Genomic DNA, 17,558 nt, shown 5'->3' on the forward strand with positions numbered 1-17,558 from the left:
AGACAACGCATTCACCGGTCACTACTGAGGAGGTTTGGTTCCTGACTCAAAACGGAAATACCCTGCCGTCTCAAACGGAAATACCCTGCCGTCTCAAACGGAAATACCCTGCCGTCTCAAACGGAAATACCCTGCCGTCTCAAACGGAAATACCCTGCCGTCTCAAACGGAAATACCCCTGCCGTCTCAAACGGAAATACCCCTGCCGTCTCAAACGGAAATACCCTGCCGTCTCAAACGGAAATACCCTGCCGTCTCAAAACGGAAATACCCTGCCGTCTCAAACGGAAATACCCTGCCGTCTCAAACGGAAATACCCTGCCGTCTCAAACGGAAATACCCTGCCGTCTCAAACGGAAATACCCTGCCGTCTCAAACGGAAATACCCTGCCGTCTCAAAACGGAAATACCCTGCCGTCTCAAAACGGAAATACCCTGCCGTCTCAAACGGAAATACCCTGCCGTCTCAAAACGGAAATACCTGCCGTCTCAAACGGAAATACCCTGCCGTCTCAAAACGGAAATACCCTGCCGTCTCAAACGGAAATACCCTGCCGTCTCAAACGGAAATACCCTGCCGTCTCAAACGGAAATACCTGCCGTCTCAAACGGAAATACCCTGCCGTCTCAAAACGGAAATACCCTGCCGTCTCAAACGGAAATACCCTGCCGTCTCAAACGGAAATACCCTGCCGTCTCAAACGGAAATACCCTGCCGTCTCAAAACGGAAATACCCTGCCGTCTCAAAACGGAAATACCCTGCCGTCTCAAAACGGAAATACCCTGCCGACTCAAAACGGAAATACCCTGCCGTCTCAATCGGAAATACCCTGCCGTCTCAAAACGGAAATACCCTGCCGTCTCAAAACGGAAATACCCTGCCGTCTCAAACGGAAATACCCAGCCGTCTCAAAACGGAAATACCCTGCCGTCTCAAAACGGAAATACCCTGCCGTCTCAAACGGAAATACCCTGCCGTCTCAAAACGGAAATACCCTGCCGTCTCAAACGGAAATACCCTGCCGTCTCAAAACGGAAATACCCTGCCGTCTCAAAAACGGAAATACCCTGCCGTCTCAAAACGGAAATACCCTGCCGTCTCAAAACGGAAATACCCTGCCGTCTCCCTCAGAGCACTAAACCCTCCTATAACCCCCTCCCCTCAGCAGTAGACTAGCACCCCATGACCCCCCCCTCCCCTCCCCTCAGCAGTAGACTAGCACCCCATGACCCCCCCTCCCCTCAGCAGTAGACTAGCACCCCATGACCCCCCCTCCCCTCAGCAGTAGACTAGCACCCCATGACCCCCTCCCCTCAGCAGTAGACTCTAACCACCCCATGTAACTCTAACCCCCCATGTAACTCTAACCCCCATGTAACTCTAACCCCCCATGTAACTGTAACCCCCCATGTAACTCTAACCCCCACCCCATGTAACTCTAACCCCCACCCCATGTAACTCTAACCCCCCCATGTAACTCTAACCCCCCATGTAACTCTAACCCCCCATGTAACTCTAACCCCCCATGTAACTCTAACCACCCCATGTAACTCTAACCCCCCATGTAACTCTAACCCCCCCATGTAACTCTAACCCCCCCATGTAACTCTAACCCCCCATGTAACTCTAACCCCCCATGTAACTCTAACCACCCCATGTAACTCTAACCCCCCATGTAACTCTAACCCCCCATGTAACTCTAACCCCCCCATGTAACTCTAACCCCCCATGTAACTCTAACCCCCCATGTAACTCTAACCCCCCCCCATGTAACTCTAACCCCCCATGTAACTCTAACCACCCCATGTAACTCTAACCCCCCATGTAACTCTAACCCCCCCCATGTAACTCTAACCACCCCATGTAACTCTAACCCCCCCATGTAACTCTAACCCCCCCATGTAACACTAACCCCCCCCATGTAACTCTAACCCCCCCCATGTAACTCTAACCCCCCCATGTAACTGTAACCCCCCCATGTAACTCTAACCCCCCCCCCATGTAACTCTACCCCCCATGTAACTCTAACCCCCCCATGTAACTCTAACCCCCCCATGTAACTCTAATCCCCCCATGTAACTCTAACCCCCACCCCATGTAACTCTAACCCCCCCATGTAACTCAGCAGTAGACTAGCACGATACTAGGCCTCCCGAGTGGCGCAGTGGTCTAAGGCACTGCATTGCAGTGCTAGCTGTGCCACTAGAGATCCTGGTTCGAATCCAGGCTCTGCTGTAGCCGGCCGCAACCAGGAGACCAATGGGGCAGCGCACAATTGGCCCAGCGTCGTCCAGGGTAGGGGAGGGAATGGCAGGCAGGGAGGTAGCTCAGTTGATAGAGCATGGCGTTTGCAACGCCAGGGTTGTGGGTTCGATTCCCACGGGGGGCCAGTATGAAAATAATAATGTATGCACTAACTGTAAGTCGTTCTGGATAAGAGGACCATACTGGGGCTTAATAGGACCATACTGGGGCTTAATAGGACCATACTGGGGCTTAATAGGACCATACTGGGGCCTAATAGGACCATACTGGGGCTTAGTAGGACCATACTGGGGCTTAATAGGACCATACTGGGGCTTAATAGGACCATACTGGGGCTTAATAGGACCATACTGGGGCCTAATAGGACCATACTGGGGCTTAGTAGGACCATACTAGGGCTTAATAGGACCATACTGGGGCTTAGTAGGACCATACTGGGGCTTAGTGGGACCATACTGGGGGCTTAATAGGACCATACTGGGGCTTAATAGGACCATACTGGGGCTTAATAGGACCATACTGGGGCTTAATAGGACCATACTGGGGCTTAATAGGACCATACTGGGGCCTAATAGGACCATACTGGGGCTTAATAGGACCATACTGGGGCTTAATAGGACCATACTGGGGCTTAGTAGGACCATACTGGGGCTTAATAGGACCATACTGGGGGCTTAATAGGACCATACTGGGGCTTAGTAGGACCATACTGGGGCTTAGTAGGACCATACTGGGGCTTAGTAGGACCATACTGGGGCTTAATAGGACCATACTGGGGCTTAATAGGACCATACTGGGGCTTAATAGGACCATACTGGGGCTTAGTGGGACCATACTGGGGCTTAATAGGACCATACTGGGGCTTAATAGGACCATACTGGGGCTTAATAGGACCATACTGGGGCTTAATAGGACCATACTGGGGCTTAATGGGACCATACTGGGGCTTAATAGGACCATACTGGGGCTTAGTAGGACCATACTGGGGCTTAATAGGACCATACTGGGGCTTAATAGGACCATACTGGGGCTTAATAGGACCATACTGGGGCTTAATAGGACCATACTGGGGCTTAATAGGACCATACTGGGGCTTAATAGGACCATACTGGGGCCTAATAGGACCATACTGGGGCTTAATAGGACCATACTGGGGCTTAATAGGACCATACTGGGGCTTAATAGGACCATACTGGGGCTTAGTAGGACCATACTGGGGCTTAATAGGACCATACTGGGGCTTAATGGGACCATACTGGGGCTTAATAGGAATATACTGGGGCTTAATAGGACCATACTGGGGCTTAGTAGGACCATACTGGGGCTTAATAGGACCATACTGGGGCTTAATAGGACCATACTGGGGCTTAGTAGGACCATACTGGGGCCTAATAGGACCATACTGGGGCTTAATAGGACCATACTGGGGCTTAATAGGACCATACTGGGGCTTAATAGGACCATACTGGGGCCTAATAGGACCATACTGGGGCTTAGTAGGACCATACTAGGGCTTAATAGGACCATACTGGGGCTTAGTAGGACCATACTGGGGCTTAGTGGGACCATACTGGGGCTTAATAGGACCATACTGGGGCTTAATAGGACCATACTGGGGCTTAATAGGACCATACTGGGGCTTAATAGGACCATACTGGGGCTTAATAGGACCATACTGGGGCCTAATAGGACCATACTGGGGCTTAATAGGACCATACTGGGGCTTAATAGGACCATACTGGGGCTTAGTAGGACCATACTGGGGCTTAATAGGACCATACTGGGGCTTAATAGGACCATACTGGGGCTTAGTAGGACCATACTGGGGCTTAGTAGGACCATACTGGGGCTTAGTAGGACCATACTGGGGCTTAATAGGACCATACTGGGGCTTAATAGGACCATACTGGGGCTTAATAGGACCATACTGGGGCTTAGTAGGGACCATACTGGGGCTTAATAGGACCATACTGGGGCTTAATAGGACCATACTGGGGCTTAATAGGACCATACTGGGGCTTAATGGGACCATACTGGGGCTTAATAGGACCATACTGGGGCTTAGTAGGACCATACTGGGGCTTAATAGGACCATACTGGGGCTTAATAGGACCATACTGGGGCTTAATAGGACCATACTGGGGCTTAATAGGACCATACTGGGGCTTAATAGGACCATACTGGGGCTTAATAGGACCATACTGGGGCCTAATAGGACCATACTGGGGCTTAATAGGACCATACTGGGGCTTAATAGGACCATACTGGGGCTTAATAGGACCATACTGGGGCTTAGTAGGACCATACTGGGGCTTAATAGGACCATACTGGGGCTTAATGGGACCATACTGGGGCTTAATAGGAATATACTGGGGCTTAATAGGACCATACTGGGGCTTAGTAGGACCATACTGGGGCTTAATAGGACCATACTGGGGCTTAATAGGACCATACTGGGGCTTAATAGGACCATACTGGGGCCTAATAGGACCATACTGGGGCTTAATAGGACCATACTGGGGCTTAATAGGACCATACTGGGGCTTAATAGGACCATACTGGGGCTTAATAGGACCATACTGGGGCTTAATAGGACCATACTGGGGCTTAGTAGGACCATACTGGGGCTTAATAGGACCATACTGGGGCTTAATAGGACCATACTGGGGCTTAGTAGGACCATACTGGGGCTTAGTAGGACCATACTGGGGCTTAGTAGGACCATACTGGGGCTTAGTAGGACCATACTGGGGCTTAATAGGACCATACTGGGGCTTAATAGGACCATACTGGGGCTTAATAGGACCATACTGGGGCTTAATAGGACCATACTGGGGCTTAGTAGGACCATACAGGGGCTTAGTAGGACCATACTGGGGCTTAATAGGACCATACTGGGGCTTAATAGGACCATACTGGGGCTTAATAGGACCATACTGGGGCTTAGTAGGACCATACTGGGGCTTAATGGGACCATACTGGGGCTTAATAGGAATATACTGGGGCTTAATAGGAATATACTGGGGCTTAATAGGAATATACTGGGGCCTAATAGGACCATACTGGGGCTTAATAGGACCATACTGGGGCTTAATAGGAATATACTGGGGCTTAATAGGACCATACTGGGGCTTAATAGGACCATACTGGGGCTTAATAGGACCATACTGGGGCTTAGTAGGACCATACTGGGGCTTAATATGACCATACTGGGGCTTAATAGGACCATACTGGGGCTTAATAGGACCATACTGGGGCTTAGTAGGACCATACTGGGGCTTAATAGGACCATACTGGGGCTTAGTAGGACCATACTGGGGCTTAATAGGACCATACTGGGGCTTAATAGGACCATACTGGGGCTTAATAGGACCATACTGGGGCTTAATAGGACCATACTGGGGCTTAGTAGGACCATACTGGGGCTTAGTAGGACCATACTGGGGCTTAATAGGACCATACTGGGGCTTAATAGGACCATACTGGGGCTTAATAGGAATATACTGGGGCTTAATAGGACCATACTGGGGCCTAATAGGACCATACTGGGGCCTAATAGGACCATACTGGGGCTTAATAGGACCATACTGGGGCTTAATAGGACCATACTGGGGCTTAATAGGAATATACTGGGGCTTAATAGGACCATACTGGGGCTTAATAGGACCATACTGGGGCTTAGTAGGACCATACTGGGGCCTAATAGGACCATACTGGGGCCTAATAGGACCATACTGGGGCTTAATAGGACCATACTGGGGCTTAATAGGACCATACTGGGGCTTAGTAGGACCATACTGGGGCTTAATAGGACCATACTGGGGCTTAATAGGACCATACTGGGGCTTAGTAGGACCATACTGGGGCTTAATAGGACCATACTGGGGCCTAATAGGACCATACTGGGGCTTAATAGGACCATACTGGGGCTTAATAGGACCATACTGGGGCCTAATAGGACCATACTGGGGCCTAATAGGACCATACTGGGGCTTAATAGGACCATACTGGGGCTTAGTAGGACCATACTGGGGCTTAATAGGACCATACTGGGGCTTAATAGGACCATACTGGGGCTTAATAGGACCATACTGGGGCTTAATAGGACCATACTGGGGCTTAATAGGACCATACTGGGGCTTAGTAGGACCATACTGGGGCTTAATAGGACCATACTGGGGCTTAATAGGACCATACTGGGGCTTAATAGGACCATACTGGGGCTTAGTAGGACCATACTGGGGCTTAATAGGACCATACTGGGGCTTAATAGGACCATACTGGGGCCTAATAGGACCATACTGGGGCTTAATAGGACCATACTGGGGCTTAATAGGACCATACTGGGGCTTAATGGGACCATACTGGGGCTTAGTAGGACCATACTGGGGCTTAATAGGACCATACTGGGGCTTAATAGGACCATACTGGGGCTTAATAGGACCATACTGGGGCTTAATAGGACCATACTGGGGCTTAGTAGGACCATACTGGGGCTTAATGGGACCATACTGGGGCTTAATGGGACCATACTGGGGCTTAATAGGACCATACTGGGGCTTAGTAGGACCATACTGGGGCTTAGTAGGACCATACTGGGGCTTAATAGGACCATACTGGGGCTTAATAGGAATATACTGGGGCTTAATAGGACCATACTGGGGCTTAATAGGACCATACTGGGGCTTAGTAGGACCATACTGGGGCTTAATAGGACCATACTGGGGCTTAATAGGAATATTCTGGGGCTTAGTAGGACCATACTGGGGCTTAATAGGACCATACTGGGGCTTAATAGGAATATACTGGGGCTTAATAGGACCATACTGGGGCTTAATAGGACCATACTGGGGCTTAGTAGGACCATACTGGGGCTTAATAGGACCATACTGGGGCTTAGTAGGACCATACTGGGGCTTAATGGGACCATACTGGGGCTTAATAGGACCATACTGGGGCTTAGTAGGACCATACAGGGGCTTAATAGGACCATACTGGGGCTTAGTAGGACCATACTGGGGCTTAATAGGACCATACTGGGGCTTAATAGGACCATACTGGGGCTTAGTAGGACCATACTGGGGCTTAGTAGGACCATACTGGGGCTTAATAGGACCATACTGGGGCTTAGTAGGACCATACTGGGGCTTAGTTGGACCATACTGGGGCTTAATAGGACCATACTGGGGCTTAATAGGACCATACTGGGGCCTAATAGGACCATACTGGGGCTTAATAGGACCATACAGTGGGGAAAAAAAGTATTTAGTCAGCCACCAATTGTGCAAGTTCTCCCACTTAAAAAGATGAGAGAGGCCTGTAATTTTCGTCATAGGTACACGTCAACTATGACAGACAAATTGAGAAAAAGAAAATCCAGAAAATCACATTGTAGGATTTTTAATGAATTTATTTGCAAATTATGGTGGAAAATAAGTATTTGGTCACCTACAAACAAGCAAGATTTCTGGCTCTCACAGACCTGTAACTTCTTCTTTAAGAGGCTCCTCTGTCCTCCACTCGTTACCTGTATTAATGGCACCTGTTTGAACTTGTTATCAGTATAAAAGACACCTGTCCACAACCTCAAACAGTCACACTCCAAACTCCACTATGGCCAAGACCAAAGAGCTGTCAAAGGACACCAGAAACAAAATTGTAGACCTGAATCTGCAATAGGTAAGCAGCTTGGTTTGAAGAAATCAACTGTGGGAGCAATTATTAGGAAATGGAAGACATACAAGACCACTGATAATCTCCCTCGATCTGGGGCTCCACGCAAGATCTCACCCCGTGGGGTCAAAATGATCACAAGAACGGTGAGCAAAAATCCCAGAACCACACGGGGGGACCTAGTGAATGACCTGCATAGAGCTGGGACCAAAGTAACAAAGCCTACCATCAGTAACACACTACGCCGCCAGGGACTCAAATCCTGCAGTGCCAGATGTGTCCCCCTGCTTAAGCCAGTACATGTCCAGGCCCGTCTGAAGTTTGCTAGAGTGCATTTGGATGATCCAGAAGAGGATTGGGAGAATGTCATATGGTCAGATGAAACCAAAATAGAACTTTTTGGTAAAAACTCAACTCGTCGTGTTTGGAGGACAAAGAATGCTGAGTTGCATCCAAAGAACACCATACCTACTCCAAAGAACACCATACCTACTGTGAAGCATGGGGGTGGAAACATCATGCTTTGGGGCTGTTTTTCTGCAAAGGGACCAGGACGACTGATCTGTGTAAAGGAAAGAATGAATGGGGCCATGTATCGTGAGATTTTGAGTGAAAACCTCCTTCCATCAGCAAGGGCATTGAAGATGAAACGTGGCTGGGTCTTTCAGCATGACAATGATCCCAAACACACTGCCCGGGCAACGAAGGAGTGGCTTCGTAAGAAGCATTTCAAGGTCCTGGAGTGGCCTAGCCAGTCTCCAGATCTCAACCCCATAGAAAATCTTTGGAGGGAGTTGAAAGTCCGTGTTGCCCAGCGACAGCCCCAAAACATCACTGCTCTAGAGGAGATCTGCATGGAGGAATGGGCCAAAATACCAGCAACAGTGTGTGAAAACCTTGTGAAGACTTACAGAAAACGTTTGACCTGTGTCATTGTCAACAAAGGGTATATAACAAAGTATTGAGAAACTTTTGTTATTGACCAAATACTTATTTTCCACCATAATTTGCAAATAAATTCATTAAAAATCCTACAATGTGATTTTCTGGATTTTTTTTTCTCATTTTGTCTGTCATAGTTGACGTGTACCTATGATGAAAATTACAGGCCTCTCTCATCTTTTTAAGTGGGAGAACTTGCACAATTGGTGGCTGACTAAATACTTTTTTCCCCACTGTACACTATAGACAACAATGTTATGCCAAGTTAGTATTGATCATATTGAACAATATTTATTAATTGTCATTTCCATTCTGTGTGGAGGTAGTGCTTTATGTGCTACTGTACCCTTTAAGCCCACCTGAGATAAATGTCACATTTACATCTATATATAACAATGCAAATTTCATTTAACAGTAAAATGAGCCTAAATGCATTTTAAAATGTAAGCTGTGAATGCCTGAAATCTGTTATCTTGTTGTAGGTCACCAAGTTATGTTGTGACTGTGACATGCGGGCATGACTGTTAGCATGAGAAACCCATATTTACTATTGACAAGAAATAGTCATTCATGCTCATGACAAATGCTATTATGAGCACATTAATCTCTTACAAAATATGATCACTTATCTGAGAAGGTACTAAAAATATCTGTGAAATGTGTTTATCTGAGGATGGCCTTAACACCAGTTTTTTTTTTTGTTGCATCTTTTGACATTTTCCACTAGTGGGAACTAACACATAACTGTCAATAACTTTATAATAAAACATCTGATTGGCTTAGAATAAAAAACTGTTATGATATAACAACCAGATGAATTAGTTGAAACATTCAACAACAGAATTATTATTACTTTTTTATCCAAAGACTGAGGTGGGCTTAATGGGTACGCATACCCTATATTAAGTCATTGACTGACTCTCTCTCTCTCTCTCTCTCTCTCTCTCTCTCTCTCTCTCTCTTGTCTCTCCCTTCTCTCTCTCTCTCTCTCTCTCTGTCTCTCTCTGTCTCTCTCTCTCTCTCTCTCTCTCTCTCTCTCTCTGCTCCACTCTCTCTCTCGCTCTCTCTCTCTTGCTCCATCTCTCTCTCTCGCTCTCTCTCTCTGTCTCTCTCTCTCTCTCTGCTCTCTCTCTCTCTCTCTCTCTCTCTCTCTCTCTCTCTCTCTCTCTCTCTCTTGCTCCATCTCTCTCTCTCGCTCTCTCTCTCTTGCTCCATCTCTCTCTCTCGCTCTCTCTCTCTCGCTCCATCTCTCTCTCTCGCTCTCTCTCACTCGCTCTTGCTCCATCTCTCTCTCTCTTGCTCCATCTCTCTCTCTTGCTCCATCTCGCTCTCTCTCTCTCCCCGTAGTGTGTCCTGATAAGTGTAATGCGTGTACGTGGGATGGTGAGTGTTGTCATGGCCAGTGTCTGGGTAGCTGTGATGAAGCTGACTCTGATACGTCTTGCGCTGCCTGTCTCCACTACTACCACGAGGGGCGCTGTGTTCCTGACTGCCCCCCCGACACCTATAGGTTTGAAGGCTGGCGCTGCGTTTCCCTGGACTTCTGCTCCCGCGTCCACCTGCCCGACTACGACCGCTTCGTCATTCACAGAAGAGAGTGCATGTCTGAATGTCCCTCGGGATTTACACGCAACAAGAGCAAGAGGTGAGTGGCTTGGGGTCAGGTTTGGTCAGCCAATCAGAGGTGAGTGGCTTGGGGTAAGGTTTGGTCAGCCAATCAGTCAATCAGAGGTGAGTGGCTTGGGGTCAGGTTTGGTCAGCCAATCAGTCAATAAGAGGTGAGTGGCTTGGGGTCAGGTTTGGTCAGCCAATCAGTCAATCAGAGGTGAGTGGCTTGGGGTCAGGTTTGGTCAGCCAATCAGTCAATAAGAGGTGAGTGGCTTGGGGTCAGGTTTGGTCAGCCAATCAGAGGTGAGTGGCTTGGGGTCAGGTTTGGTCAGCCAATCAGTCAATCAGAGGTGAGTGGCTTGGGGTCAGGTTTGGTCAGCCAATCAGTCAATCAGAGGTGAGTGGCTTGGGGTCAGGTTTGGTCAGCCAATCAGTCAATCAGAGGTGAGTGGCTTGGGGTCAGGTTTGGTCAGCCAATCAGTCAATCAGAGGTGAGTGGCTTGGGGTCAGGTTTGGTCAGCCAATCAGTCAATAAGAGGTGAGTGGCTTGGGGTCAGGTTTGGTCAGCCAATCAGAGGTGAGTGGCTTGGGGTCAGGTTTGGTCAGCCAATCAGTCAATCAGAGGTGAGTGGCTTGGGGTCAGGTTTGGTCAGCCAATCAGTCAATCAGAGGTGAGTGGCTTGGGGTCAGGTTTGGTCAGCCAATCAGTCAATCAGAAGTGAGTGGCTTGGGGTCAGGTTTGGTCAGCCAATCAGTCAATAAGAGGTGAGTGGCTTGGGGTCAGGTTTGGTCAGCCAATCAGAGGTGAGTGGCTTGGGGTCAGGTTTGGTCAGCCAATCAGTCAATCAGAGGTGAGTGGCTTGGGGTCAGGTTTGGTCAGCCAATCAGTCAATCAGAGGTGAGTGGCTTGGGGTCAGGTTTGGTCAGCCAATCAGAGGTGAGTGGCTTGGGGTCAGGTTTGGTCAGCCAATCAGTCAATCAGAGGTGAGTGGCTTGGGGTCAGGTTTGGTCAGCCAATCAGTCAATCAGAGGTAAGTGGCTTGGGGTCAGGTTTGGTCAGCCAATCAGAGGTGAGTGGCTTGGGGTCAGGTTTGGTCAGTCAATCAGAGGTGAGTGGCTTGGGGTCAGGTTTGGTCAGCCAATCAGTCAATCAGAGGTGAGTGGCTTGGGGTCAGGGTTTGGTCAGCCAATCAGTCAATCAGAGGTGAGTGGCTTGGGGTCAGGTTTGGTCAGCCAATCAGTCAATAAGAGGTGAGTGGCTTGGGGTCAGGTTTGGTCAGCCAATCAGAGGTGAGTGGCTTGGGGTCAGGTTTGGTCAGCCAATCAGTCAATCAGAGGTGAGTGGCTTGGGGTCAGGTTTGGTCAGCCAATCAGTCAATCAGAGGTGAGTGGCTTGGGGTCAGGTTTGGTCAGCCAATCAGTCAATCAGAAGTGAGTGGCTTGGGGTCAGGTTTGGTCAGCCAATCAGTCAATAAGAGGTGAGTGGCTTGGGGTCAGGTTTGGTCAGCCAATCAGAGGTGAGTGGCTTGGGGTCAGGTTTGGTCAGCCAATCAGAGGTGAGTGGCTTGGGGTCAGGTTTGGTCAGCCAATCAGTCAATCAGAGGTGAGTGGCTTGGGGTCAGGTTTGGTCAGCCAATCAGTCAATCAGAGGTGAGTGGCTTGGGGTCAGGTTTGGTCAGCCAATCAGTCAATCAGAGGTGAGTGGCTTGGGGTCAGGTTTGGTCAGCCAATCAGTCAATCAGAAGTGAGTGGCTTGGGGTCAGGTTTGGTCAGCCAATCAGTCAATAAGAGGTGAGTGGCTTGGGGTCAGGTTTGGTCAGCCAATCAGAGGTGAGTGGCTTGGGGTCAGGTTTGGTCAGCCAATCAGTCAATCAGAGGTGAGTGGCTTGGGGTCAGGTTTGGTCAGCCAATCAGTCAATCAGAGGTGAGTGGCTTGGGGTCAGGTTTGGTCAGCCAATCAGAGGTGAGTGGCTTGGGGTCAGGTTTGGTCAGCCAATCAGTCAATCAGAGGTGAGTGGCTTGGGGTCAGGTTTGGTCAGCCAATCAGTCAATCAGAGGTAAGTGGCTTGGGGTCAGGTTTGGTCAGCCAATCAGAGGTGAGTGGCTTGGGGTCAGGTTTGGTCAGTCAATCAGAGGTGAGTGGCTTGGGGTCAGGTTTGGTCAGCCAATCAGTCAATCAGAGGTGAGTGGCTTGGGGTCAGGTTTGGTCAGCCAATCAGTCAATCAGAGGTGAGTGGCTTGGGGTCAGGTTTGGTCAGCCAATCAGTCAATAAGAGGTGAGTGGCTTGGGGTCAGGTTTGGTCAGCCAATCAGAGGTGAGTGGCTTGGGGTCAGGTTTGGTCAGCCAATCAGTCAATCAGAGGTGAGTGGCTTGGGGTCAGGTTTGGTCAGCCAATCAGTCAATCAGAGGTGAGTGGCTTGGGGTCAGGTTTGGTCAGCCAATCAGAGGTGAGTGGCTTGGGGTCAGGTTTGGTCAGCCAATCAGTCAATCAGAGGTGAGTGGCTTGGGGTCAGGTTTGGTCAGCCAATCAGTCAATCAGAGGTGAGTGGCTTGGGGTCAGGTTTGGTCAGCCAATCAGTCAATCAGAAGTGAGTGGCTTGGGGTCAGGTTTGGTCAGCCAATCAGTCAATAAGAGGTGAGTGGCTTGGGGTCAGGTTTGGTCAGCCAATCAGAGGTGAGTGGCTTGGGGTCAGGTTTGGTCAGCCAATCAGAGGTGAGTGGCTTGGGGTCAGGTTTGGTCAGCCAATCAGTCAATCAGAGGTGAGTGGCTTGGGGTCAGGTTTGGTCAGCCAATCAGTCAATCAGAGGTGAGTGGCTTGGGGTCAGGTTTGGTCAGCCAATCAGTCAATCAGAGGTGAGTGGCTTGGGGTCAGGTTTGGTCAGCCAATCAGTCAATCAGAAGTGAGTGGCTTGGGGTCAGGTTTGGTCAGCCAATCAGTCAATAAGAGGTGAGTGGCTTGGGGTCAGGTTTGGTCAGCCAATCAGAGGTGAGTGGCTTGGGGTCAGGTTTGGTCAGCCAATCAGTCAATCAGAGGTGAGTGGCTTGGGGTCAGGTTTGGTCAGCCAATCAGTCAATCAGAGGTGAGTGGCTTGGGGTCAGGTTTGGTCAGCCAATCAGAGGTGAGTGGCTTGGGGTCAGGTTTGGTCAGCCAATCAGTCAATCAGAGGTGAGTGGCTTGGGGTCAGGTTTGGTCAGCCAATCAGTCAATCAGAGGTAAGTGGCTTGGGGTCAGGTTTGGTCAGCCAATCAGAGGTGAGTGGCTTGGGGTCAGGTTTGGTCAGTCAATCAGAGGTGAGTGGCTTGGGGTCAGGTTTGGTCAGCCAATCAGTCAATCAGAGGTGAGTGGCTTGGGGTCAGGTTTGGTCAGCCAATCAGTCAATCAGAGGTGAGTGGCTTGGGGTCAGGTTTGGTCAGCCAATCAGTCAATAAGAGGTGAGTGGCTTGGGGTCAGGGTTTGGTCAGCCAATCAGAGGTGAGTGGCTTGGGGTCAGGTTTGGTCAGCCAATCAGTCAATCAGAGGTGAGTGGCTTGGGGTCAGGTTTGGTCAGCCAATCAGTCAATCAGAGGTGAGTGGCTTGGGGTCAGGTTTGGTCAGCCAATCAGTCAATCAGAAGTGAGTGGCTTGGGGTCAGGTTTGGTCAGCCAATCAGTCAATAAGAGGTGAGTGGCTTGGGGTCAGGTTTGGTCAGCCAATCAGAGGTGAGTGGCTTGGGGTCAGGTTTGGTCAGCCAATCAGAGGTGAGTGGCTTGGGGTCAGGTTTGGTCAGCCAATCAGTCAATCAGAGGTGAGTGGCTTGGGGTCAGGTTTGGTCAGCCAATCAGTCAATCAGAGGTGAGTGGCTTGGGGTCAGGTTTGGTCAGCCAATCAGTCAATCAGAGGTGAGTGGCTTGGGGTCAGGTTTGGTCAGCCAATCAGTCAATCAGAAGTGAGTGGCTTGGGGTCAGGTTTGGTCAGCCAATCAGTCAATAAGAGGTGAGTGGCTTGGGGTCAGGTTTGGTCAGCCAATCAGAGGTGAGTGGCTTGGGGTCAGGTTTGGTCAGCCAATCAGTCAATCAGAGGTGAGTGGCTTGGGGTCAGGTTTGGTCAGCCAATCAGTCAATCAGAGGTGAGTGGCTTGGGGTCAGGTTTGGTCAGCCAATCAGAGGTGAGTGGCTTGGGGTCAGGTTTGGTCAGCCAATCAGTCAATCAGAGGTGAGTGGCTTGGGGTCAGGTTTGGTCAGCCAATCAGTCAATCAGAGGTAAGTGGCTTGGGGTCAGGTTTGGTCAGCCAATCAGAGGTGAGTGGCTTGGGGTCAGGTTTGGTCAGCCAATCAGAGGTGAGTGGCTTGGGGTCAGGTTTTGTCAGCCAATCAGTCAATCAGAGGTGAGTGGCTTGGGGTCAGGTTTGGTCAGCCAATCAGTCAATCAGAAGTGAGTGGCTTGGGGTCAGGTTTGGTCAGCCAATCAGTCAATAAGAGGTGAGTGGCTTGGGGTCAGGTTTGGTCAGCCAATCAGAGGTGAGTGGCTTGGGGTCAGGTTTGGTCAGCCAATCAGAGGTGAGTGGCTTGGGGTCAGGTTTGGTCAGCCAATCAGTCAATCAGAGGTGAGTGGCTTGGGGTCAGGTTTGGTCAGCCAATCAGTCAATAAGAGGTGAGTGGCTTGGGGTCAGGTTTGGTCAGCCAATCAGTCAATCAGAGGTGAGTGGCTTGGGGTCAGGTTTGGTCAGCCAATCAGTCAATCAGAGGTGAGTGGCTTGGGGTCAGGTTTGGTCAGCCAATCAGTCAATCAGAAGTGAGTGGCTTGGGGTCAGGTTTGGTCAGCCAATCAGTCAATAAGAGGTGAGTGGCTTGGGGTCAGGTTTGGTCAGCCAATCAGAGGTGAGTGGCTTGGGGTCAGGGTTTGGTCAGCCAATCAGTCAATCAGAGGTGAGTGGCTTGGGGTCAGGTTTGGTCAGCCAATCAGTCAATCAGAGGTAAGTGGCTTGGGGTCAGGTTTGGTCAGCCAATCAGAGGTGAGTGGCTTGGGGTCAGGTTTGGTCAGCCAATCAGAGGTGAGTGGCTTGGGGTCAGGTTTGGTCAGCCAATCAGAGGTGAGTGGCTTGGGGTCAGGTTTGGTCAGCGAATCAGAGGTGAGTGACTTGGGGTCAGGTTTGGTCAGCCAATCAGTCAGTGTGTGTGTATGTAACCTTTATTTAACTAGGCAAGTCAGTTAAGAACAAATTCTTATTTCCAATGACGGCCGACACCGGCCAAACCCGGACGACTCTGGGCCAATCAGAGGTAAGTGGCTTAGGTTAGGGGAAAATTGACCTCAAAGAGGACAAGCAATGCACGGGCACATGCTCTCTAATTCTATTGCTCCTAGGGATACGACTTTATAAAAGTTGCTATATGAGAAATGAGAACATTCCCAGGGGACGGTTAAGGTTAGGGCCCCAGTGAAAGGTGTGGTTAAGGTTAGGGCCCCAGTGAAAGGTGTGGTTAAGGTTAGGGCCCCAGTGAAAGGTGTGGTTAAGGTTAGGGCCCCAGTGAAAGGTGTGGTTAAGGTTAGGGCCCCAGTGAAAGGTGTGGTTAAGGTTAGGGCCCCAGTGAAAGGTGTGGTTAAGGTTAGGGCGTGGATCAAGGGCATGGCTTAGTAACCTCTAGGTGCTGGGGTTAAGTTTAAGGTGAAGGCTGGGCTAGAATTAGGGCCAGGTTTAAGGTGAAGGCTGGGCTAGAATTAGGGCCAGGTTTAAGGTTAAGGTAAGGGCCGGTGCCACTATCAGGGCCAAGACCTGCTCTATTAACATCTGTCTAAATGTAATCTTCATGAGTGCTGAGGTCACGTGTCTTCTCCAAACTGTCCAGCAGATGGAGACAGAGGCTCCTATGTGGCCATGCCTTTCTCGAATACTTGTCATTCAGACCTGTGGGATCGATAGTACTCCTCCTTAGTCTGTCACTGTGTTAACCACCACCCTTGGTTAGAATCCAACCCTGCTATTCTTAGCTGTGTTACTGGATGAGATCTAAATGTGTTGCTAGACTCTGTCCTGATATGATATAGGTGTTGTGTTGTGTTGCTAGACTCTGTCCTGATATGATATAGGTGTTGGGTTGTGTTGCTAGACTCTGTCCTGATATGATATAGGTGTTGGGTTGTGTTGCTAGACTCTGTCCTGATATGATATAGGTGTTGTGTTGTGTTGCTAGACTCTGTCCTGATATGATATAGGTGTTGGGTTGGGTTGTGTTGCTAGACTCTGTCCTGATATGATATAGGTGTTGGGTTGGGTTGCTAGACGCTGTCCTGATATGATATAGGTGTTGGGTTGTGTTGTGTTGCTAGACTCTGTCCTGATATGATATAGGGGTTGGGTTGTGTTGCTAGACTCTGTCCTGATATGATATAGTGGTTGGGTTGTGTTGCTAGACGTTGTCCTGATATGATATAGGTGTTGGGTTGTGTTATGTTGCTAGACTGTCCTGATATGATATAGGTGTTGTGTTGTATTGCTAGACTCTGTCCTGATATGTTATAGGTGTTGGGTTGTGTTGCTAGACTCTGTCCTGATATGATATAGGTGTTGGGTTGTGTTGTGTTGCTAGACTCTGTCCTGATATGATATAGGTGTTGTGTTGCTAGACTCTGTCCTGATATGATATAGGTGTTGGGTTGTGTTGCTAGACTCTGTCCTGATATGATATAGGTGTTGGGTTGTGTTGCTAGACTCTGTCCTGATATGATATAGGTGTTGTTTGAGTCTGGCTTCCTAGGACTTCCTGGTTTCTCCAGAATACACTTATCCATATTGTAAACATTCAATACCCTGGTTTCTCCAGAATACACTTATCCATATTGTAAACATTCAATACCCTGGTTTCTCCAGAATACACTTATCCATATTGTAAATATTCAATACCCTGGTTTCTCCAGTATACACTTATCCATATTGTAGACATTCAATACCCTGGTTTCTCCAGTATACACTTATCCACATTGTAGACATTCATTACAAGTAGGGCTGACCCCATTTAGTCGACTGGTCGATTGTTTGGTCGATACGCTGTTGGTCGACTGAGATTTCTTTAGTCGAGCATTCACATT

General features: G+C 49.3%; 1 protein-coding gene across 1 annotated transcript in view; it reads left to right on the top strand.

Annotated features, from left to right (window-relative positions):
• The window catches only part of LOC121555650 (insulin-like growth factor 1 receptor), a 203,923-nt gene that overhangs the window by 39,875 nt on the left and 146,490 nt on the right, over nt 1–17,558 (top strand). The window contains exon 4 of the mRNA XM_041869475.2: nt 10,230–10,527. Within this exon, the coding sequence (XP_041725409.1) occupies nt 10,230–10,527 (298 nt within the window). The remainder of the gene's footprint in view (nt 1–10,229; nt 10,528–17,558) is intronic.

This window comes from Coregonus clupeaformis, unplaced genomic scaffold (genome assembly GCF_020615455.1).
Source record: "Coregonus clupeaformis isolate EN_2021a unplaced genomic scaffold, ASM2061545v1 scaf0050, whole genome shotgun sequence".
NCBI lineage: Eukaryota > Metazoa > Chordata > Actinopteri > Salmoniformes > Salmonidae > Coregonus > Coregonus clupeaformis.